The following is a 24,139-nucleotide window of genomic DNA, read 5'->3' as shown; positions in this document are numbered from 1 at the left end:
TTCAGTGGAAATTTACCTGACAGAGCTTTCCCAGGTAATGCAAGGCGTACGCAGGAGAGCCGCTCAGCCGTTGACAGAGCCTTTGATTTTGTGCCAGGTTGCAAATTAAGTCTTTTGCCAAGGTACCCGAACACTTGCTCGTCAATTGCTTATCGCTTATTCATATCGCGCACCCGCGCCGCGCGTTTCATCTGCTCGGGGAGGCAGCGAGCGGTGACAAAAGTCTTGTCCAAAGTTGCTGCATTTCCTTTCCTTCCCCTTGCTTGGTCAAGTAAACAAGCCACCTGAGTGTCTGTGTGAGCTGGGATTCTCTAATGAGCAAAGGAAGAACCCTGGTGTGTGTCAGTGACAGGAGGTGCGCGGAGCCGTTTTGACACGTTGGTGAATTCTGTCCTGTGTCGCTGCTTTGTTGCTGCCTGAATCTTTCTTGATTTGATAGAGCCCTGGAAATATATTGGGCGTGGCCAACATTGACTTAGTGGTTTGGATAGTGACCATCAAATGTTCACTATCCAATGGATGTGGCTGGAGCCTCAGCCTGGCCTGACACAGGTGGAGATGCTGCATTTGGGCAGCAATGTCCTCTCCAGAGTTTGGCTGACACAATTCTGCCTGAGCCAGCAGGTGAGGAGTGACACAGGGACAAGACACATCCAGTGAATGTGGGGGACATGAGGCTGAGAGAATTGGGATTGTTCAGTCTGGAACAGAGAAGGATTTGGGGTGACCTGAAGGGAACTTACAGGAAAGATGGGGCAAGACTATTTATAAGAACCTGGAGTGGCAGGACAAGGAAGAATGGGTTCAAATTGAAAGAGAGTAGGTTTAGATTAGATGCTAGAAAATATTTTTTCCCTGTGAGGGTGGTAAGGCATTGAAATAGGTTCCCCAGAGAAGCTGTGGCTGCCCCATCCCTGGAAGTGTTCCAGGCCAGGCTGGATTGAGCTCTGAGCATCCTGGTCCAGTGGAAGATGTCCCTGCTCATGACAAGGAGGTTGGAACAAGATGATTTTCAAGGTCCATTTCCAACCCAAACCATTCCATTATTCTATGATTTTTGTCCATGCTGGTTGCCTGAGAGTACAGTCCCCAGGGAATGTGGTTCCACATCTACAAATAAATTAAATTTTGGTGCACAGTCCCAGCCATGCTGGCAAAACTTAAGCCCTGGAATTGTGTCACTGCAGGCAAAGCAAGGCAGAGGCTGTTTGCTTTGGGGGGTGGCTGAGGAAGAGGAGGGCAGTAGAAGCATCTTGCTGAGGTGAGTAAGGAGTTAATATCTGCTTGGTTTAGTTAAAAAAATGAAAAAAAAAACATTTCAATGCAGCAACTTTCCCTAATGAACTGCCCATCAGGACAGGACTGGCTCCCTGTGACCTGCTTGCCTTGGTGAGCTGGGGGGCCCTGGAGACCACAGGACAGATCAAGCAGGAGCACCCAGTGTGGGAGAGCCTGTAAATCACCCAGTTAGCTTAACAGTGTGGGCAGTGGGGCTGAAACCTAAATCCAAATGAAAATACAGTCAATTTGTCCATATTTTACTGACTGAATGACTATGTAATGTCATGCAGCTCTGACAGTGCAGGGAGCAAGTGGATGCAATTAGTGGGGAGAGAAAAGCTCCTTTGTTTTCTTCTCTTCCACTTCTTGGCCAAGCTTTCATGGTGCCAGGGACTGAGTGAAAAGCCCAGTTTAAGAGCCAGCAGAGATATCCATGCCCAGTTTCTGCAGCTCTCTGCAAGGGGTCATAGTGGGAATAAAAAAAATCCTTCTTGATGATTTTTATTGGCCTGAAGGAACAAATTCTCACCTTTCTGTTGCCCTTGTTTTGGATTATAACTATTTCAGTGGCTGGGTGTTGCTCCCCTCAGACCCAGAGCAGACCAGAATGAAAGGTGTTACTCCAGATGATGAGGGGACTGAGTGACCAGAAGGATGAGTGGATGGAGAATATCACACTCCTGCACCCCACACCTGCCTTGGATCTCATGGATATAAAGTTTAAAGTGAGGCTGTGGTCAGGCAATGGAGTCTCTGAATATTCTTGCCCAGGGTCTGGAGTATTTTCCAAGTCATGAGCATCTTCTGTACTGGTCAGAGCAGGACAAAGCCACCAAGGGCTGGTAGAAATATGGAGTCTGCTAACAAGCTTTCTGTGAGGTGATATTTTTGTGGTTGCTTTTCACACTCTTCTTGCACAAAAGGATGAGGTTTTTACATGAATTAGAGGCAGTGTTTTGGTCATTTGTCACCTCAGTAAAGGAGGGACTGACATTGACTTCTGGAGTCCCTGGGTTAAGTCAGTTTGGTTTTCAAAACCATTCCATCATCTCTGTAGAACCCTCCTTAAGAGGAGTAGTTAAAGAACAGTTTGGAGACCACCAAATATCTTTGGGAACCCTTAACTTCCTCCAGGTTGTTGCTGCTTTTAACTGGGTAAACACTTACGGATGTTCAAGTGGAGTTATTTTCCCATGGAGGAAACCATGCACTGAAGGTCAAGTGAGCAACAAATTCCTTGATCCAAGTTCTAATGTGGGCTGTGCCTGTTAGATCTGTGACTGGGGAAAGGCAAATGAGAAAGGAGGAATATGGAAAATCTGCAGAGGCTGTGCAAAATGAGCTGGATGCTGTCTCTGAGAAGGAAGGTAAAGGGAGAAGAAGAAAAAGGAGAATGAGAAGGAAAGATGTGAAGGTTTTGAGAGCTGGGGCAGGAACCCAACCACAGCCATGGATGAAACAAAAGGGAAAGCAGAGAGCAAAACCCAGGCTGAAAAATGAGCAGTGATGGAAAGGTCTGGGGTGAGAGGAGCTCTAAAGAGGAGGCTTGCCCCAGGATCTCGTGTGACTCTCACAATCTGTTTAACAGCGATCGGTCATGTTCCCGCACAGCGGCAGCTCCGAGCTGACAGGCAGTGGGGATAAATGATTACTGACATATGCTAATGGGGCACTCTTAGACAGGACAGGAGAGGAATACATCAAGGTGGTGCAAAGCACATTTCTTGGGCAAAACTCTCCAACTTGTACAAGTAAATTACCTTCAGAAAATCACAGGGCTCCTTCGCTGTTTAAACTGTGGATAGAAATCAACAGCGTGGCAAAAAAATTAACCCCACTAGAAGAAGGGCCACGACAGAGAGCTGAGAGCTTTTTGCAGTGGTATCTATCAATGCCAAATATGATTTTGGCCATGTAAACTTCCTAAACTTTCACTTTCTAGTGTCTCCTTTCCATTTCACTGGTCCAGCTCTTTCCCCTTCTCTCCTAAAACCTCCCCTAGCTCCTCATGAGAAGTTTCCATATCATTTACACCCCAAATAAAGCTAATGGAATTCTAACAAGTACCCCAGAGCACAGCAGGTTGCACAGATGAATTCAGGGAGATGTTTAGATCCCATCACTAGAACAAGAAATCTTCACCTTGGTTCTTATTTGGATCAATTAAAGGAAGTGTCAAGGATATCTCTAACTTGGCCAGACCCTTTGCCTTGTCTCAGGGTGAATATTGTCAATGAGTTTAGAGAGGTATCAAGAGTGTAAGCTTTCTGGAAAGCTCTAATCCTGGGGTGGCAAAGCTTATTTGTAACATCTTCTGGTAAAATCATCTTGTAACATTCAAACATGTGTGGTTTGAATTAGTTATGGTGAGAGCTGATGAGATGGCAGGGCCCCAAAGTGCAGGTGTGACTGTCCTGCTTGTGTAGGGCACTTGTAGAGCAAAGGCCACCCTGTACTAACAATGAGATATCAAAAGATGCTTCTCATCTCAGGAAGCTTGTGAAAGTGCACAAAAGTTACAAAATGTGTTATTATCTGGACAACTGCTGCCTCTCTTCCAGGGCTTATAAATGGCAACAAATATCCTACCCTGATGTTCAAAACGGGCTGATGGTTGAACATATTTGGGAGCATTTTAAAGTCTGGGTCATGGGGAGTTCTGAGTTAAGAACCTCATTCATTGGGGCACATGGGCAAGGTTAAAGAGTGTCCCTGCTTTCAGTCAGGTGCTTGTAGTGGCCCAGGAAAGTTGTCTTTGGTCAGGGGAGGGGTTCTGGGGGCCCTGTACCTTCTCGAAGCGCCGGAGGTGCCAGAAGGATTCCTCCTTCACGGGCAGCGGGTGCGTGCGCAGGAACGTGGTGCGGTTCTCGCGCACCTCGCCCATCTGCAAGCAAACACAAACACGGGCTCAGACTGCTGCTCTGCACGTGTCTGCAACCAGAGAGAAACTCCAGAGCCTCAGACTGCTGCTCTGCACGTGTCTGCAACCAGAGAGAAACTCCAGAGCCTCAGACTGCTGCTCTGCACGTGTCTGCAACCAGAGAGAAACTCCAGAGCCTCGAACTGCTGCTCTGCACTTGTCTGCAACCAAAAGTGAACAAGATGGGCTCAAACTTCTCACTTCTCTTGTCTGCAACCAAAGAGAAACACCAGCACCTCAAACTGCTGCCCTTCTCTTGTCTGCAACCACAAATGAACAAGAGTGGGCTCAAACTGCTGCTCTGCACTTGTCTGCAACCAAAGAGAAACACCAGTGGTTCAAAGTTCTGCTTTTCTGTTGTCTGCAACCAAAAGTGAACAAGAGTGGGCTCAAACTGCTCACTTCCCTCATCTGCAACCAAAGAGAAACACCAGTGGGCTCAAACTGCTGCACAGCCATGCACATCAGCTCTGTCATGCAATGCAGTGACACTGGGATGGATGAGGCCAGAGGTTGCTTTGGGGTGATGATCACAATTCCATGATCTGGGGAGTTTTCCATGTCCATGCAGCCAATACGGATAGTTAAAACACATGAGCAGCTCTCAGTATCTCTTTATAGAGGGAGGTGACTGCTGCCCACTAACCCTAACCCTGTGCCCTGAGCTACAGCAATGAGCTAAAAGCTCATCCCTAACTGGGACAGTCCCCTCCAGCACCCTCACCATGGTGGGGTTTCCTGGCTCTCCTGATTCATTGCCCAATAATCCCAGCACAAACCAGTGCAGGCACCTGGATACCCTGGGACTCTGTCTGCTCTGTGGTCCAGGATACAGGTTTGTGTTACTTAACTCGGTAATTGGTGGCTGCAGGTTTTGGGAGCTTGATGGAGGCAACTTAGTGATTAAAAACATCAGTCATCAATAGATAAAGTAGGGATGCACTTTCCAACGTCCCAGGCTGGTGTATTCATAAAATAGCTGCTAATTAAGGACACTGTATTCTTGCACTTCAACTATAAAGCACAGTTTGTGATGGCAGTAAGCCCATTGAAATTGGTCATTACCATATTAGCCCGACTCTTCTTTGAGCCATTAACTAATAAAACAGTCATTGGCTGCTTTTAAATGATATTACAATGTTGGTTTGTTTAACAGCACAGCCTCACACTCCAACAGCTGCTGTGGGTGCTGCACCAGCCTGACCATGCCAGGCTCAGGGCTGGGGCTGTCCTTTCAGCATTTGCTGCTTGTTCCTTGGTTGTGACCCCTGTCCCAGGTAACCTGAGCAGAGCTGATGTCCAAAGGACAGCTCCTGGCAGAGGGATGCTCATCTTTGTTAGGCTTTGCCAGCCTTGTAGCAATCAGGGGGATGTTTTCCCAGCTGAGAGCCTTTCCCAGGGCTGGGAGCAGCCCATTTGTCCCTTGTGGGGTAGGACAGTGAGGGTTGTGCTCAGGAATACTGTGCGCATTAGGGGAAAGCATTGCTGGACTATTCCCACCTTTTTCTTCACCATGTGCTGGACTCTGGTCCGGGCTCTCTGCTCCTCCATCCACAGCTCCTTGTATCTGTGTTGCATGAGGTCAAAAAAGGGAGTGGGAGGCCTGGAAAACATTGAAAAGACACCAATTTAATGTTTGCCTCCTTGTGCTGGTTCACATTTCTGCTCCTGGAAAGTGACAGTGAGAACAGGAATAAAGCCTTGCACTGGAAAAGGATTTCTGCTCCTCAGGAAACCTCAAACCCACAATGATTTCCATGAACACACCACAGCCTGAACATAACTGTGCTAACCTGTGTCAGGGCATTCCCCAGAACTGGAACAATTGCAAACCTTTTACAGGGCAGGTTTCAGCAGCTGTCTGAGCCCTGGAAGGACCATGGGGCACCACAGGCTGCAGCTCAGCTTTGGGCCCTGCCAGAGCTTCAGGAGAGCCTCTCCCAGCAGGTACCCAATGGAGCAGCTCTGGCTGGATTCCCTCCATGGGAAGAACCCCTGAGTGCCAAGTTTTGCTAAAATAGCACCGCTTTTACCATTGAAATCTCTCTGGTGTGGTGCACCAAAGGCTGCAATGTGCAGTGATGGATGGGGTGAGAGGAGCAAGTGCTGTCCTCAGCAGTCTGAGCAGGGCTAAAAATGGATCCAGTGCAGATGGTCAGGGTCTGCAGCAGAAAGGGGAGCTGAAATGCTGAGCCCTGGTCTGGAGCCTCAGCTGCACAGAGCAGGAGTATTTGCCCCTTGAAAGAGGATTTCAGGGAGCAAGGAGGAGACAGCAGAGGGGAGGAGCTGCACATGACCCAGGTTCTAGAAAAAGTCTAAAAAGGCAGTTCCTTGTTGGCCAATGTCCCATTCAGCTGCTCTGAGCTGGCATTAACCTGACCAGCTTGTGGCAAAGCTGCAGCCTGAAATTGTTGAGCCTTGCTCCTTGCAAGTGAGGATACTTCATCAGCCACCACGGGAGGCAGAGCTGGCAGTGGCAGGGACAGCAAATCAGTAATTGCCATGGTCCTGCTGCTATTCCTTTCCCCCTAAGCAAACACTTGAAGGTGATGAAGGACCTCAAGCTCAAGTTTTATTGGTCCTTGTCCTTGCACACCTTGCTAAGGAGGGACTTTTCCCATCTTGGCAGCAGCTGATGACTGTGGGGCTCTCACCTCCAGCTCTGCTCCCACCTGTAGCCTGCAGAGCCCTGAGCTGCAGCTCCCACAGCAGGGCCAGGGCTGTTCCTGCCTGTGCAGACCAACTGCAGGACACTGGGGGCTTGGGGGAGCTGCTGGGCTGTTTCTGGGCCACCAGCTCCACCTGTTTGTGCAAAGAGCCCACATGCCACAGAGTGAGCTGGTGCCTTGTGGTTTATGGCAGGAGTGGGTCCAGAACTGACAGCTGCCAGCTTTTAGCAGCCTGGAGAATCCTTGATGATCACTGAGGGCGCCAGCAGCCTGTATGCAAATAGTAACTCTTCTGTTTCTTGTTCCTTCACCCCCGTGGTGACTTTTATTACTTAATTATTGCACACCACATGCTTCAAAACAGCCTAATCTATGGTTGTGTTTTCTAATGATACTGGATGTGCAATCCAGCAATATCCATCCCAAGGGTACATTCATATCAGAGGAGACATCCTTCTGCAGGCCTCCTGTTTCATAGATCACATGCTGCAGGGCTTTTCAAGCCTTTGCTTGCAAATCAGCTCTGCTGCTCCACACCATTATCTGGAGACACCCAGTGCCAAAGGCAACACTGACATTTACCCTTTGTCCCCTCTTCCTTCCCCTCCTTCCCTTCCAGTTGGGCATTTCATGCTGATCACAGCTGGGCAAAATATTTAAAAGGTTAAAAGGTGTGGCAAACCAGTGGTAAAGTGTGTTATTATCTGTTTGGGTCTCCAGTTTTGTAGTGTGGTGTGAATGTTGGTATTCCTGACACCAGCACATGGTGAGCATGGCTCGTTTGCTGCTGTCCCTCTGCTCTCCAAGGCAGGAGCTTTCCTGGTGTGCAGGAATAGCAGGGAGGGATCAGGAAAGCACTAAGCCTTTGTGTGCAGTCTTTGATTATTGATTTTTGGGGTTTTTTTTGCAGTTGAATGTATTTTCACATCTCCATGGAGGTGACTTTTACCATCTCCAGTGGACCAGCCAGTTGGTGACTGATAGTCCACAGCTGGCTTGTAAGTAAATGCTTGAAAGGACACATTTGGGTTGATGCTCTTCAGAGATCCTTCCCTGCCGTGTGATTAATCACATTTAAGCCCTGATCCAGCAAAGTATAGAATCATGCCTGGAACCATGCACACATGAACTGCCTCTCTGAAATCGCTGGGAATGACTCCTGTGCTGGTTGTCCACACAAACCCTGCTGGGGCTGAGGCTTCCTCTGGCTTTTCCTTCTTTGAGAGAAGCTCTGAGAGAGTGGGGAAGAGCAGGGGACATCAGGGAAAACCTCTCAAAGGTGACTGCAGAGCTCTCAGCAAGGTGGATTTTCCTTTGTAGGTCAAAGCCTGCTCTCAGCAGAGGGATGGGGAATTGGCCCCGATATCGGCGCTGCCTGGCAGTGTGACAGCTCTGCCTTGCAGCTGGCCTTTGGGAAAATGTCCTTTTGCCCTGGTGTTACTTCAGGACAGGGATCAATGGCTTGTGTGTTCCCTTTCCTTTTGTCACCCTGCCCAGATGTGGCTCCTGAACAGGGAGGGTTTTGCTGTTGCTGTCTGTGGATGCTGCGGAGAGAGCAGGGGAAGGAAGCATCCTCTGGAAATGCTTATTGCACATTAAAACCCATCTCATTCACAGCAACTCAGATCTCCTTGTTTTGGCACAAGCACCCTGCCACAGAAAGGAAAGGCAAAGAAGTTCTGATAGGATGTAACAAATTATTTATAATTGTTGGGGAAAAAAATACTCATCTGCTTCCTTTTATAGTCAAATAGTTGGAGGCACTTCTAATGCTGACATTTCCTAAATATTTTAAAATTTATCTGTGCACATTTTCAAAACTATTATCCTTGAAACAGTTCCTGTCTCTTTAATAGAATCTCTCTAATTTACTTTCAAGAGTCAGGGTAGAGACCTATTTTCAACTGAAATGACATGCACCTGCTAACTTGGTTATACAATGTGGAATTCTAGTCTGCCAGACATCCCCTGGAAAAGAAGCTGCAGCCTCCTAATAGGCTATTTTACTGTAAAAACAGTGTTAAAAAGTATAATAAAGTATTAACAATATTAAAATAAAACAGTGTAGGCCTTAAATGAGCTACAAACTAGTTAAATCTATTCCATTCAATATGAGCCTTCAGTGCTTTGCAGCTGATACCTCAGAGCTGGGATTTATCTAAAATGAAGGCACCAGGGACATGCAAGAGAAATGGTAATTATAATTTGCAAACATTAGGCTGACACTTTTTTTGTGTATGTGTGTATAAATCCTGACAGCTGTGATTTGTGCCAGTGCCAAATAGTGCTCCGGCATGCAGGCAAGGGCTCACTTTGTGGCAGGCTGTCCTCAGAGCAGCAGCTCATTAAAACTTTGGAGAAGGAGAAGTTGCCGAAAACAGGAAGGCATCAGAACCATCTGAGAGGTTTTTGGTACACGCTTGTTGAAAGGCGTTTGAGAAGAGAGCCTTGGGTCTGACAAACTGGAATTTTAGTACGCCTCCCCGTTCACAGTGGGGCAAAATAATTGGTCATCAGTGACTACTAATTTGGTTTAGTAGCCAGAGGCATTTTTTTTCTTCCCAGAAAATCAATGACAGTGCCGAGGTCTGTTCAACGCGATTCAGCTCAAGACGGGTCCTCATTTAGCTCTTGATGCTTCTTCCACTGGAGACAGCTATTTTGTTAAAATAAAATTAAAATCTATCCATAATACTGAGCTCAGGGAGCCTCGCCCGTCACTGCCATGCTGCTCTTGAGGTTTCAAGGTTGTCAGTCTCCCCTCAAACTTATTTTCAAAGGTTTATACATCAGCTGCAAAAAAAGGTGCTTGGCTAAAGTGGGTGCAAAGGACTTTGCTCAGGAAGGGGGTTTACACCAGCTTGAAAGGTGCAATCAATTTGATTGCTAAGTTCTGTTGCAAAAGGGTAAAAACTTGACTAGTGAGTGCTTTTTTTTTCCCTGTGTAATTCAAAAGCACGTAAATATTTCAGCGCAGAGCTGAGCCTGTGGGGTTTGTGTGTGGCTCTGCAGCCAGGGCAGTGCTGGAGCAGGGAGCAGAGGATGGGTGCAGGCAGTGGCTCTTGGGGCTCTGCTCCAACCCCAGCAGCAGCTTCCAAGCTGCAGAATCTGGCCCTGCACAGCTGCTCACGCAACAGATCCATCACAGAATGGGATTTGTCCACGCCTGTGACATTAAAATTGTGCTGCTGCACCACTGCCTACGCTGAAACTTTAACCCTTCCTTGAAAGGTTAATGAGGTTACAGGAGGATTTAGTTCTTGTTGCTGTCCTTCCACCTAAGATGTGCTTTTGCTGCACAGTCAGGATCTGTCTTTGGGGCCTTCAGTCCCCAGGAGAGACAGCTACAGGTGCACCACTTTTATATTCTATATGCTGGGAAGGATTTGTCCTGTGACAGAAGCGTCCATATAGAATCTCCCAGCAAAACCACTTCCCACCAGCTCAGGTTGGTTTCTTATAGAACCAGTTCCTTATAGAATGGTTCTTAAAGAACCATTCTTTTCTATAGAATTAGGGTTGGAAAAGACCTTCAAGGTTGAGTCTAACCTGTTTCTTACTGGGGAACAGTTTGGTCTCCAGCACCTCTGCACTGTGGGGCTCATTGGGGCAGCCAGAATTAACTTGCTCAGGCTGTGTCTGTGATTCTGTTTGGGGCTCAAATGTGGGCAGCAGTGAGGTATTAGTGCTCAGGCCCCTCTGCCCTAAAAGGGGGCTGAGAACAGAGGAAAATTCAGGTTATGGCTCCCTTGCAGTGCTGCATTGCCTCCTGCCTCCCTGGTTACTGATGGGCTGCAGGTAGCAATCTATCTCCCATTAATTTGTCTGTGTGTAGCCCAGCAGGAAGCTGGGGTATGATTACAGCTCTGGCTCCTGTGTGAGAGCCCCGGCATCCCCCTGCAAACCGCGGGCTCTGCCTCGCCTTAATTGTTCCCCTTTGGCCCCTGGACCTGTCTCTTCTAACAAGGGCTGCGAGGAGGGCCGAGGTAATTGAAGCACTTAACCACGCTCCCCAGCACTGCCTCCTGCAGCTAATTAGGAAACAGGGCCGCTGGGCTCTTCATTATTTCTTTTAATTGTTTGTGGGTTTTGCATAACAGTGAATGGCAGAAGAGGGATGTGCGGTTAGCTGGCGAATCCTTGACTTTGAAATTGGTATAAAAGGTCACTTACAATTTGTTAAGGCTTTCATAAGGGTGAATTCAATTAGCAGCTGGAAGTCCCTGCACACACGTGTGTGGGTGTGTTTGTGGGGAGAGGGAGATGTGGCAAAATGAGCTGGGTGTGAGTCCAAAGGCTCCCGGTTTTCCTAAACAGCTTGTGGAATATACAGTGAAGTTACAGCCCCCTTACAGCTTTATGCTTCTCTAAATAGGTCCTGGCAATAAACCCATGGAGAGGCCCAAAAGATAATTTTTAAATGATCTCCACTTGTCCTCGCTTTCCATTAACTATTGAAGAAAATAACAAGAGAAAAATTGGTAGAAAACACTCAGGGACCAATTTTTTTTGCAGTCTTTGGGCTGGCAAAACTCTCAGTGCCAATAGTGGGTCTTCCACTCGTGTGGCAGCAGCGGGATCTGAGCCTCCACAGCACTGATTACTCTGAATTTCTGAAGCTTCTTTACAATCCTTGTCATTTGGGTGAGGAAATAACAATATAAATTATTTCACTGTGGGCAGCCAATGAAGCAGTGGCTTCTTCTAAGTGTCAGAGGATCTGTTATTTTGCTCAGAGGGCTCATATGTATAGAACAGTAAAAAGAATAAAATCCATTGTAAACATGCACTTTAAAAGATTTATCAGATGCTCATAGCTGTACTTAGGAGTACACATGGTTACAAGAGCACCAATTTGCTTTACTATTCCCTCCCAGGCCCAGTGAGATGCTTGCTTGCACTGGTCCTAAAAGCACATATGGAAACCTGTGTCTGGCAGTGAAGATACCAAGCCAGCTCTTACCCATTAAATAACTGGCTTGACAAGCTGGAATTGGTGTGCTCGCATTGATTTTAGGGTTGGTGATGCCCTTTGGCTGACTTAATTGAATATTATTTAGGTTTGTCTTCAACACATTTGTCTACTGTTATCCTCTGAGAAAATCAGGTGTTCTGCCTGGAGATCCAGATCTATGGCTGAGAGTGAACAATGCTCAGTCTGCAGCCATCAACAAATGCAAAACATCCAGAGAAAAACCAAGAAAAAACCACTCCAATGCTGAGCAAAAGAAATCAAAGCACGAGATCTTCCCCTTGACCTGCATCCCATGCTCGAATCTCTCTGGCTGGGTGGGAACATGACTTTTTTTGAAAGGAAAAGATGTTGATGAGGGCTGAAAAGCTTTGTTTTCACAGAAAGGATTCTGTGATTATTCCCCCCTGACTCAGGTTTTTATTGAAAAGCAAAAGTTGGCAAAGAAAAAGGTCCACTTGGGGCCAGAAGTAGCTCTAGATGGTAAAACTTTGGAAAAAATTCTTCAGCTGGCTGTAATCAATGGAGATAAACCCACAGACAACAGCCAGTGTGTGTGAGAGTAAATTACTTTCCTATTCAGTGTAAACCAATTGGTAATAAGGGATCTTAATCTGTCCTTCAGATCTTTTCTTTTCCCATCTCTATGGCTGACGTGCAGAACAGAACCTTATCCCAAACCATGACTTGGCTGTTTATTTTCTCTTAAACCATCAGCCTGAAGGAATCAGAAACTCTTTCAGCAAGCAAACCACCACTCTGGAGAGGAATCAGTATCCTCATGGTGCACTTAGGGTTTTTTGGAGGGTGTGACAGCTCCACCTGCCCAGCAGATGCTGCAGGCACCACCAGCACCACGGAAGGGGCTGGGAGCTCACACACCCAGGAGAAGAAAACTACTCTTGAAATAGAAATTCTTATCTTAGCAGTGTGAGAATGGTGGCAGAGGCACCAAGAGCCTTTCAGTGTGGGATTGGACAGGATGTGTAATTATCTGAGCTGATGGAGTCCTGTGTTTTTATCTCAGTTGCGTTTCTCTGTCGCCATGAGCCTGACAGTGATTCCAATCACTGTGTTATATTTTTATAATCTGTTTTGTCAGTCCTCAGGGTTTTTTTTTCCCTGTAAAACTTTTTTTCCCCTAAACGTTAGGATTTTGGTGGCTTTACACTCCCTTTGGCTTCCAGTAATCATGGGTCAGATGCACATTTGATGTAATACTCAATTTTATTGCCTGTCCAGCTTTTCCTGGTGGGTTCTTCCCAGTAACACATTATTTCCTTGACATCTTTGCAGCTGGTCTACATCTAGATTAGCTTTCTTTCCACAGCCATGTATTAGCAACTTGAAATGTTCTTTAAGTATCTCAAAAATAAATCTATACCTTTCTAAACTTTGTTCTGGCTGTGTGCAAACAGCAAGGATATTTTAGGTGGAAAGGCCACTTGCTAAGCAGAGCATGAGCATAGAAATCTCTCTTCTCTGAGAAGGTGAAAGACTGGGATGGTTGCAAATGATACCAATTAAAGAGGAGGTACTGGGTAACTGATGCCCTTGGCCAAGTGTAACAATTTGAAGAAGAGAGATTGCACTGACCAAATGCTTTGGAGAGGTGAGTTTGCTGCAGGGGCATGATGAAAACAGCTGCCAAAGGACTAAGAGCAGCTTTAGAGAGTGGGAGGTGGAATGAAGGCAGGAGATGAAGACAGAAGGAAAACGGGCTGTAAAATTCAGGAAAGGGACAGTTGAAGAGAAGGCAGGCAGTGGGGAGGGCCCAGCAGGAGCCCTGGGGATGACAGAGTGCCAGGGAAATCCTGCCAGCACACCCAAGGTCAGCCCAACCTCCAGGCCAACTGCCAAGTGCATGGCAGCCCGTGGGAGGTAGGGCTGTGGCCATGCAGCTTTGGAGCAGCTACAGGATGGCAGAGCATGGCTGTGCACTCCTCCTGCCCAGGAGCACGTTCTGGGGCACAGCAGGCAGGTTTAGGATGCTCACCAAGAGGTGACTGGAAGTTTTTCTCTCCTGGCAGGGCTGGGCAGTGTGTCCATGCTGAGGGTGCACTCTGCCCTGCTCAATCCTGGGGACAGAACTGGTGCTCAGGGTGCCAGCTGTGTGCTGGCTTCAAACTCCTTGTGTGACCTTGCACACATCAATAGCATCTAAAATCCAGCTGTAGACAGCATCCATGTCTTTGTGTTTATTTCTTGTTCCAAAAATGATCATTTAATGTTGGCTGATTTCAGTGCACAGGGAAGCTCAGCCAGAAAAGGTGGTCAGGAGGATAAATGTAGGTCTGGACACCTATTGAGGTTTCCAAATGCAGCTGGAGTGTCCGCAGTGAAGATCCTGGAGGTCTTCACAGACCCTCTGTGCCTTTAGGTCCCCAGTATCATCAAACCCAGCCCACTCAGTGCCCTGCAGCCTCCTCGTTGTAAAACAAGGTCATTATTGCAGAGTATGGGGCTGGACACACCTGTGGGGTTATTTTGAATGAAAAGACCTGGGAGGACAGCAGCTCTGTGATGTGCTGTGCTCAGAGCACGTGGATGGGGTTTAGCTCCTGGAGGGGACTGTCAAAATGAGAATTCTCCTTGGAAGATGAGCCTGTGGAGCTGTGTGTGCTGGGGAGGAGGGCTGGGAGAGCTGAAGCTGAGCCTGTGAGCCCAGTGCCTGCACTCAGGGTCCTCTCTGCAAAGTGTGCTTGCACAGGGCAGCTCCTGTGGAGCTCAGAGCATGAACTGGGGGAGCCTGGCTGGAGGATGCCCCACGGGGGAGGCTGGGAGCCCACCCCATCCTCGTTACTGCTGACCTTGGCACGAGCACTGCCTGCTGATGGATCGGCTCTGGAGCTGGACAAGCCCCTGGGGAACCACTGCATTATCTGTTATGTTCCATCAGTGCCTCCCCTGACCCCTCCCAGCTCCAAATGCCACAGGCATCAGGGAAGGAATAAATCTCTGTCTGCTACTGAGAGAGAGAAGGGAGCGAGAGCAGGAAAAAGGAGAGATGAAAAATGTCCTTTTTATGACTCTCACAACAAAGCTGGCCACGTGATTGGTAGCAAACATTACTCTGGGAAAAGGGAGGGAGAGAATAGGGGGGAAAATCAGCAAAAAGCAGAGCTGCTTCTCTCCCCTCGAAGGTGCCCAGGGGGAATATAGAGGGGTATGGGTGACCTTTGAAGGTAAATATCCCAGGAAAAGAAAGGAAAGAGGCCTCAAAGCTTCAGAGAGCTTGCTGCAGTGTCTGAGGCTGCCTGCTGAAATGCTGCACACACCGTGAGCAGAAAGCAGAGGCACAAGAGATCTGAGTTAGAGCAGCTGCAGGGCCAGGCAGTGATTAACAAGGCACTAATAGCAACCACAGCTTTGGTGCTTGTTTCATTTGGGATGATCCAGGAGAGCTCCAGCCTGTGAGCCTAGGGAGAGCTCCTGACCCTGGTGTCTCCAGGGCACAGAAGCCTTTAGCAGCACAGCCCAGGGCCTGAGGAGGGGCTGGAGATGAGTGGTGAGGGCTCAAGAAGCCCCTTGCCCATTACCCAGTGACCCCAGCCACGTTCCTGTGACAGCGATTTGGGTTATTTGAGTTATTTGGGTTCTCAGGGAAGCAGCGCAGCCCTGAGGCTGTGGGATGGCACCAGCTGCAATTCCCACTGTGTAGAGAGCTGCAGACTGGGCAGGGTCTGCACTGGGTTCTGGGCTGGGTGTCCCAGCTGCTTCCAGTGCCATGGGAAAGCACCTTTGCTCCCTGGCCTCCTCAGCCCCACTGTCAGTGCTGGGAGATGACAGGCAGGTGCTCTTCTTGCTGAAAAATTCACTGTACCCAAGAAGTTAATAGACCTCTAGATCAGATCTGTTGTTTCTTAAGGACATGAAGTGCTTGGAGCTGTGCAAAAAGACTTTTTGCCAGTTTCTTCTGCCCTCAGACAAGCATGTGCCTCACTTGGGAGCACCTTCCCAGCAATGAGATCCCAGTGAAACAGGGCTTAGAGTCCAAACCCATCTAAAATCCATTGACAACCAGGTCATTTTTAGGAAGATGGGTCTGGCTGTGACCAGGGATCAGCTTGTCCTGGCAATGCTCACCAAAGCTGGTCTCTCTAACTTGCCAGTCATGGAAAAGTGTGTTAAACTCCTACTTTTAGTGAAATGTCTGTAACAACTCCTTGATAATTTGGTTTTATCTATAATGTGCTTTTAAAGTAAAGGGATAAATACAATCAGTCTGCATAAAAGGTAGCTATTAAGGAGAAGGCAAGTTGTACAATAATAACTTTCAATTAAAAGCCTTTTCTCACTACTTCTGCTGTTGTGGGGTCTGCAGATTTTCCTTAAAACTTTTGAAGGATGCCTGGGCTTCTTACAGGCAGCCATTTAACCTCCGTTTATGAAGAAATAAAGCAAAATTGATGTTGATTTTGGCCTTCATTGGGGGATACTTTTGCAACATAAAAGCCCTTTTGCCTGCAATTTGCAGAGCAGCCCTGTCACATGGATGAGGGCTGATACTGATAAAGATAAAGCTTTATAGCTGGGGCATTTGCAGCTAACAGCAAGCTAATGCTACATTTTCATTTTGATGCAATTAATGTTAATGTCTGCTACGAAAATTGTCATTAAATACCATTTTAAAATCCATTCAATTTGCATATGCAAAGCCCATTTACTATCATGTAAAATACACGGTGCCGTTCATCATGTCTTTTCTCTAGAATTTGTAGCTGTTATTTTTCTGGTAGTGATTATTATCTAGCTCTTAAAATAAAAACCTAATGTCTGGTCCAGACCTGCACAGAGCAAGAAACCCCCCTGGGCTGCAGGAATTTGAGAGGCTTTGAGCACTGGTTTGTGCTGGAGTTGCACTGGCAGGGAGAAGCTTTTCTGCCTCTGTCCTGCTCCATTCTCAATTTTTGCCCAATTCAGAGCAATGAACTAAGTGGGAGAGAGTAGGATAAAGAACTTTGAACTGATCTTTAACTCCACCAATGTATTTCTACCAGTGCAGACAGGTAGAAATGCTGTTGCTCTGATTTTCTGACCCTGGGATGCCAATTTTCTGGCTGACAGCTCTTCATGTTCCTTTAGATTAAAGGGTTGGCATTGAAGATATTTTTAAGAGGCTTCAAGCCCATAATACTACAGGTGAAATGAGGCTGTGTCGTGGCGTGTATGTTAGATTCAGGTAGTTGATTATCTGACAGGAGTGTTGTAGGAATGTGCCCCCTGTTGACGGAGTGACAAAACTATCCTTTGTTTCCTTAAAAAAGGAAATAAACCAAGAAGTTTCTCTCCTCAATTAGGTAAAAAGAAACCTCATAGGATCAGGGGGACTTCCCCTCAAACTTAAGGAGAGACAACTGGACAGGAGCCAAAAAGCCCTGCTTGCGCAAATTACTAGAAAAAAGAAGATTACAAAGGAAGGAACACCTTTTGTGAGGTGTTTTACCAGGAGCAAGAACCTCTTGCCCTGGCTTGGGTTTTCTCTGTGAAGAGTTTTGTTATTTTGCCTTTTTATTAAAACTTTTCTGTTTGCAACACTACCACAGAAGCCATCCTGCTGATTTTATGCCTTCTAAGGTAGCTGAGCTATCTTGGTGTGATATAAACCTCCAAGAGCTTATGAGACCTGGCTGGAGGAGACCATATATCAGGGTGTCATCAGACATGGATGTGATGCTGTGGCTCAGCATATCCAGCTTCAGGACACTTCTCTTTTGGGTCTGTGGTAGCTGAGACTGGGGAGGGATGTAGGTGTGGGGGTGGGTGTGGAAACCCAGGGCACCAGGAATATTTCTCTGTCTGCTCTGGGGTGCCCTGACCCCCAAAGGAGCACTAACTTTAACCCTCATTCATAGCAAAAGTTTCCTAGATGTCAATATAGACTAGAATCCACAAAAGTGTAAAATAAATTATAAAGAGTAGTGTAAGTGTATCACTTAGTGAAAAATCTAGGTTTTGAAATTTTTAGTATGTTGTAGGTAGAAGCAAAATAGAAAGCACAGTGTTGTCCTAAGTTTCTTCTTCATGCTTCTTCTTCCTACTTCTTTGTAAGTTTAAGTAGCATTTTGTAATTAAGCAAAAAAGTCCACATTGAAAACTCTTTGAAATCAGTTATGAGTTAAAAAAAATAATTTAAGTGTCAGTTCTTAATTAGACAGTTTAGTCTTAAAAACCTTGTAACAAAAAATCGTTAGCCATTTTGTCCCTTCTAATGAAAAGCTGCCAAACTCCCAATAATAAAACTATTTTAGTAATAAAAATAAGAAACAATTAAAATGAAATATTAAAAATTAAATATAAAAGATAAAATAAACAATTTAAAATAATTATAAAATATAAAATAAACAATTTATAAAGTATAAAAGAAACCATTTATAAAAATAAAATAAACATTAAATATTAAATTAAAATAAACAAAATTAAAGCCAAACACAAATTACTGTCTCAAATACCTTCAATCCAAACCCAAAAAACCCCCAATAACTAATACCCCCACGGGTAGGAAGGGATAATTTCATGCTGAGGAGGGCCCTTACCGTGGTGGCTTGCCAAAGGTCACGCCTGGGGGTACCTTGCCCCCATATCTGAGGATGCCCTTGTCCTTGCAGCGGATGTCCATGTAGCCATAGTACAGAGCAAACTCCCTGGCTTTGGTGCAGCCTTCATCCACAGCTGCACGGCCCATGGCCACGAAATCCCGCGGCATCACCCTCTTACGGGGGTGGGCCTTGGCCTTCACTGTGTCCCAGTGCCCTATGGCTGGAAGGAAATGGAGACAAAGAGGAGCAAACTTGGTTAGATCCTTGATTGATGTGTGTGCACCGTGCATAGGGGTCTTGTGGGGCTAAAGTTCATGGCCATGAAGTCCTGAGGCATGACCCTCTTGTGGGAGTGGGCCTTGGCCTTCACTGCATCCCAGTGCCCTATGGCTGGAAGGAAATGGAGACAAAGAGGAGTAAACTTGGTTAGATCCTTTTGGGAAAGCAGATTGATGTGTGTGCACTGTGCATGGCCATAAAATGCCAGGGCACGACCTTCTTATGGAGGTGGGCCTTGGCCTTCACTGCGTCCCAGTGCCCTATGGCTGAGGTAGAAGGAAATAGGAAAAAGAGGAGGCAGCTCAGTTAGCTCCTTTTGGGAAAGCTGATTGATGTGTGCACCTTCATGGGGGTCTTGTGGGGCTGAGGTTCATAGACACAAAGTCCTGTCTTGGGGCATGACCCTTTTATGGGGTGGGCCTTGGCCTTCACTGCATCCCAGTGGCCTATGGGTGGAAGGAAATCGAGACAAAGAGGAGGGATGTCAGTTTGATCCTTTTGGGAAAGTAGATGTGTGTGCACTTTCACGGGGGTCCTGTGGCACTAAGGTTCATGGCCACAAAGTCCTGGGGCATGATCCTCTTACGGAGGGGGGCCTTGGCCTTCACTGTGTCCCAGTGGCCTATGGCTGGAGGTGGAAGGAAATAGAAACAAAAAGGAGGCAACTTGGTTAGATCCTTTTGGGAAAGCTGATTGATGTGTGTGCACCGTGCATGGGGGTCTTGTGGGGCCAAGGTTCATGGCCACAACGTCCCAGGGTGTGACCCTCTTATGGGGGTGACCTTGGCATATGGCTGGAGGTGGAAGGAGGAGGCATCTCAGTTAGATCCTTTTGGGAAAGCAGATTGATGTGTGTGCACCTTCATGGGGGTCTTGTGAGACTCAGGTTCCTTTTGTGAGCTTCATACCCCATCCTACTGCATCCCATACCCCATCTGAATTGGATGTCTTCTCACCTTCCACCATGGCTTGCTCAGTGTGTCTGATTTTACAGGGAAATTGTCCCTAAGAGCACAAAGCAGGAGCCTTGACAATTTTATGACAGTGCCCAGGTGCATCCCATTTTGCAGGTGCATCACATTTTGCAGGTGCATCCTCCCTGCTTGGGTATGTGTGAGCCTCTGAAAGTTTCCAATGTGACAGAGAAACTTCACTGGTCACCAAGCAATTGGGGTGATATTAATGAAAGTGGGTAAATGTTGGAGTTCTACACCTCCAGCTTGATGAGAAGTATTGAAGAGCCATGGGAAGGAGAGGAGACTTCCTACTAGCATTAGGATTTTGTTGCAAGTCTGTGGTTTAGGGGCAGTGTCCTACCTTCAGGGACTCCTCCATCTCTCTTGTGCATGTACATCCCATAGGTAAAATCAGGGCCTGGCAGGGAGTAGCAGTTCCTCATGGGCTTTCCAAGTTCTGGCTGCAGAAAAAGGAATAGAGAAGCATATGGAACATTAATAGAGAAACATAAAGGCCTTTTCTGATAAGATAAAGCCCCTGAAAAGAGAAGTTTGTAATAGAACACAGCCACAAGTACTAGGAGTTTCCATTCGGCAAGGGCTTGAATCCCACTTGCAGAAGTGAGTGCCACAGTGCAAAAAGGAGCCTAAAGAATGCTGAATTTCACACAAGTTAGGCTTTGAGTTATAAAGAGACCTAGCCTTGCTGGAAATAGGGATCCTGACTCAATAGATATGAATTTGAAGTCTTCTTGTTTGGTTAATCTCTCCTTTGGTGGGGATGCCCAGCTGTGGTGTCTGCAGCTGGTCTTAACTTTACTTTGAGTTATTTCATTTCCAAGTTCTGCATCCTCCCAAAAAACTGACATAAACTTCCCCAGGCACAATCACATCACTGCTCCTGCCTGGGAATCATCAAGACACAAGGCATGCTAGAGGAGGAGGAGGAGGAGAAGGGGGATGAAGAAGGGAGAGCAGAGTGAGGGTTAATAACCCTTGTCCAGAACAGGCACCCTTCCAGAGGGCTCTATGGAGGTCTTTAAAATGTGCTTGTAATTCCTCCAGCTTTTACACTTCACACTCCAAAGGAAGTGTGGCATTTTCACAGCTTTCAGGAGCAAAAATTCCCCAGAAAATGAATTTCAGGGACCTGCCCTGTGTAAAACTGCAGCTCCTTTGTTGCAAACAGCCCTTTCTAAAAACCATCCACCCAGGGATGTGATGCAAGCACAGTTGCATTTCCTCACATCCCTCCTGTGAGCCACAAGCACAGGGAGGGACTGTCCCCTGTCCAGCACAAGGGGACTGAGGGGGGTTTTAGTGCCACCAGGGCTGCAGTGGCAGTGACAAACCCTGTGTGCACTCTGTGTGTGCCAGGAGCTCGTGCAAAGCGCTGCCAGCTGGGATAAAGGAGCTTTCACTGCTGATCTGCTCCCCCTGTATTTACAGCTATTTTTAGGGTGGTTGTGCAAGGGAAATGGTGGCATCTTCCTCAGAAGCAGGAGAAAAGGCATTTTCCTGGGATCACCTTCTGATAATGGATCAGGGAAGTGAGATCAGAAATCTGCTGTGGTGGCAAAGGTGTGTCAGATGGGAGAAAAATCACTGAGAAACTGCAGTGCAGGAAAAGAGGTTTGTAACCTGTGGCAAAGCTGCTTCCAGACCCTCGAGTGCAGAACTCCGAAATTACACTTAAATTTATTTATTTAAAGAGTTCCTTCTGCAGAGCACCTGAAGTTAACACAGTTGGGTGTTTACTCCATCACAAAATGAGTGCATGCTGTTTCCTTTTATGATCAGATGGCATTTTACAGTCACTTTGCACTGAATAAATAAAGCTGAAGGTGCTGGATAATTAATTAAAAAAAAAAATCTGGTCCAATATGTTGAACATGGAGAGAATCTGTGCCTGAAGAAAAATCAACGAGCTCACAAGACTCTGGTTGCCTGCCAACATTTTTTACCTACAAAAGCAAAGAGGGGAAGGATGTAGCAGGAATGAATCCTGCTCAGTGTAATCCACAATTACAGCCTTTCTCATTCATAAATTAGCAAAATGCTGTTTCCAGCTCATGGGCTGGTTTCATTTGTTTGTCCTGAGGCATTATAGGTGTGCTCTATCATAAAGCAGAGGGGAAACTGAGCCAAAGTTGATGCAGAAGGTCTTTTTTTTTTTTCCCTTTCTCCCCCAGTTCCAGCACTGTTCCCTGTGTTCAGGTTTAGCCTGTCACAAAGCTGCTTGGCTGGAATACAGATCTGTCTGACAGCTGTGCCCATCAGCAGACAACTTCATTAAACCTCATTAAGATGTCATTTCTCTGCCTTATTTCCCACCTCTTGGCTCTAATTAAAACCGTCTCTCTCTGCATCCCAGGCGGTCCTAATTTTCTCTGGGTACCTTCTGCAAGTTTTCTCCCTTTACGACCTCGGTGAGGAAAATCCAGCATCCTAAATGCTGTTTATCTAGCCAGTTTGGAAAAGACAGCTCTAGACCTTATCCTGAAGCATTCCCAGAGCACGCAGCAGAGATCAACACCTCTCAGGGCTGTTAGAAATGATCACTGAGGCTTTGTTTGCTCTTTCAAACTGTCTTAAGGGCTTGGCTGATGCATCCTTTCCCCTTGGACATGATAATTTTCCTGGTGTGTCTGGGCAGGGTTTGGAGGGTGCCATGCTCCCACTGGTCATGGTGCTGTGCTGGGGGTGTTTGATCAGTGGGGATCCCTTGGTTGGCTGAAAAATGAGTGCTGTTGGGTTTACTGAGTTATCCTGAGCCTTTGCCAGGTAGTTTCTAATGTCTGCAGCCCTGGGCTTGAGCCCTGGACTTGTATTTAAGTGTTGGAAAATGTTTGCTGTGGAGGAAGAGGAAGGCTCTGAAAAGGGTCTGTTTCTAGAGGTGGAGGCATTGCAAAGGTTTAAAGAAGTGCAAAATCTTTAAGGATTCCAGGTTTTGTTGCAAGACTTATTTGTGTTCTGTCCCCTGGCGTTCATGGCCCAGCAAAACACATTGCATCAATTTTCTGAAGATGACTGAGAGAGCTGGGAAACATGTCCACACACAGAGAGGTCCAGAAAGAGACTGAGATGTGGATTTTTAATCCCTGCCTCCACAGCCTTTCCCTGGGAGGGGCTGCTGGGCAAATCCCTGAATCCTCTGAGTGCTCTGACTCAGCCCTGTCCCCTCCTCTCTGGCTCTGCCCTGTGGACACCTGCAAACTCTGTGCTGGTGCATTTTCAGCCTGCCAGGCCCTGCCTCCTTCCCACCTTCTGTTCCCCTTTTCATTACACCCCCTTGTACAGTAAAGCCTCCCGTCACGCTGCCATTACTATTATTATTGCAGATTTACTGCACTTGCAGAGTGAAGTGATTGCAGTGACAAGGCCCAGCATTTTTCCCTCCTTCCCCCCACGACAGCTTGAAATCAAGCCCTTCATTTGCATTTACATGATCTTGCTGTGCAGCTTATGAGATCGGGAGATTTATTTGCTACTTAGCTTGATGTTTGATTACACTCTAAGAAGGCAGTGAGCTACAAAGTGCAGGGATACATCAGAACTGAGCTACTGAAAGCCTCTGGGGGACAGTAACTCAACATCAGGTTTAGGTAGATGAGAAAGGGAATGTTCAGTGTTTTGAGAAAGGCAAATTTGATGAGATTTTTTTTAAAGGTGGAAGGAAAAACTTGCCTTTTTTTTTTTTTTGTGTGTGTGTGTGAGAAAGTAAAACAAGAATGTTGTTATAAAAACACACCTGAAAAATCTGGGTTTGTTAGTGCAGAAGAAATCCTAGCAGGGGCTGGAGGCTGCTGGGTTGCCTGGTGCCAACTGCTTGTAAACTTCCACTCCCAAGAAGATTATTAATAATAAGTTGGCAGTTGTCTTCGAAGCTTTTCATAAGCATTAAAGGTCAAAGCCAAAGGAAGTTCTGCTTGATGGACTACCACAAGATCTGTCCCTGATTTATTTAGCCTCAAAGTGTGCCACTGAGCATTAATATTCTGTAATAAAGGGGAAACTGAGGCAGGGAATCAGTGTGCCCACGCAGGACAGCAAAGGGAATGGAGTTTGGGCTGGGGAGAGAAGAGAGTGAGACCAAATCATTCTGGTCTTCTATAAGAAGAATCTTTCCCTTTCCAGAGAAAAGGGTGATGCTTGGGCAAACTGCTGCCCTTGGAGTCAGAAGTGGCAAAGCTCAAGGATCTTGCTGTGAGTTTAACTCTTTTCATTACAAATACTCCAGACAGATCAGCCAGAGCACATCCACAAGTGCAATCTCCACTAACCGGTGCTCCTCACTGACCTGCCCTGGGAGCTCCAGCCTTATTAGACACCAACCTTTGAGTGTCAGGTGTGGATTTGAACCATTTTCCCCTCTAGAAGCTGTGTTTTGTGTAAGGCCAGCAGCAGAGCTGGTTAGAGAGGACAATGAGAGAAGACAGGCAGCCCTTCCAGCCCATATTCTCCTTACACAACCCCTTGCACCATTCCCTTGCCATTTTCTTTCTCCCAAAAAAGCAGGAACA

General features: G+C 46.7%; 1 protein-coding gene across 1 annotated transcript in view; it reads right to left on the bottom strand.

Moving 5' to 3' along the window:
• Nucleotides 1–24,139, bottom strand: part of CFAP77 (cilia and flagella associated protein 77) — a 58,501-nt gene that overhangs the window by 5,518 nt on the left and 28,844 nt on the right. Inside the window, exons 2-5 of the mRNA XM_059486510.1 lie at nucleotides 19,978–20,077; nucleotides 18,379–18,601; nucleotides 5,702–5,804; nucleotides 4,070–4,165 (exon numbers count right to left, since the gene is read on the bottom strand). Of these exons, the coding sequence (XP_059342493.1) occupies nucleotides 4,070–4,165; nucleotides 5,702–5,804; nucleotides 18,379–18,601; nucleotides 19,978–20,077 (522 nt within the window). The remainder of the gene's footprint in view (nucleotides 1–4,069; nucleotides 4,166–5,701; nucleotides 5,805–18,378; nucleotides 18,602–19,977; nucleotides 20,078–24,139) is intronic.

This window comes from Ammospiza nelsoni, chromosome 20 (assembly GCF_027579445.1).
Source record: "Ammospiza nelsoni isolate bAmmNel1 chromosome 20, bAmmNel1.pri, whole genome shotgun sequence".
Classification (NCBI taxonomy): Eukaryota; Metazoa; Chordata; class Aves; order Passeriformes; family Passerellidae; genus Ammospiza; species Ammospiza nelsoni.
The sequence above is the reverse complement of the archived record's forward strand: the minus strand, read 5'-3'. Positions and strand labels throughout refer to the sequence as shown.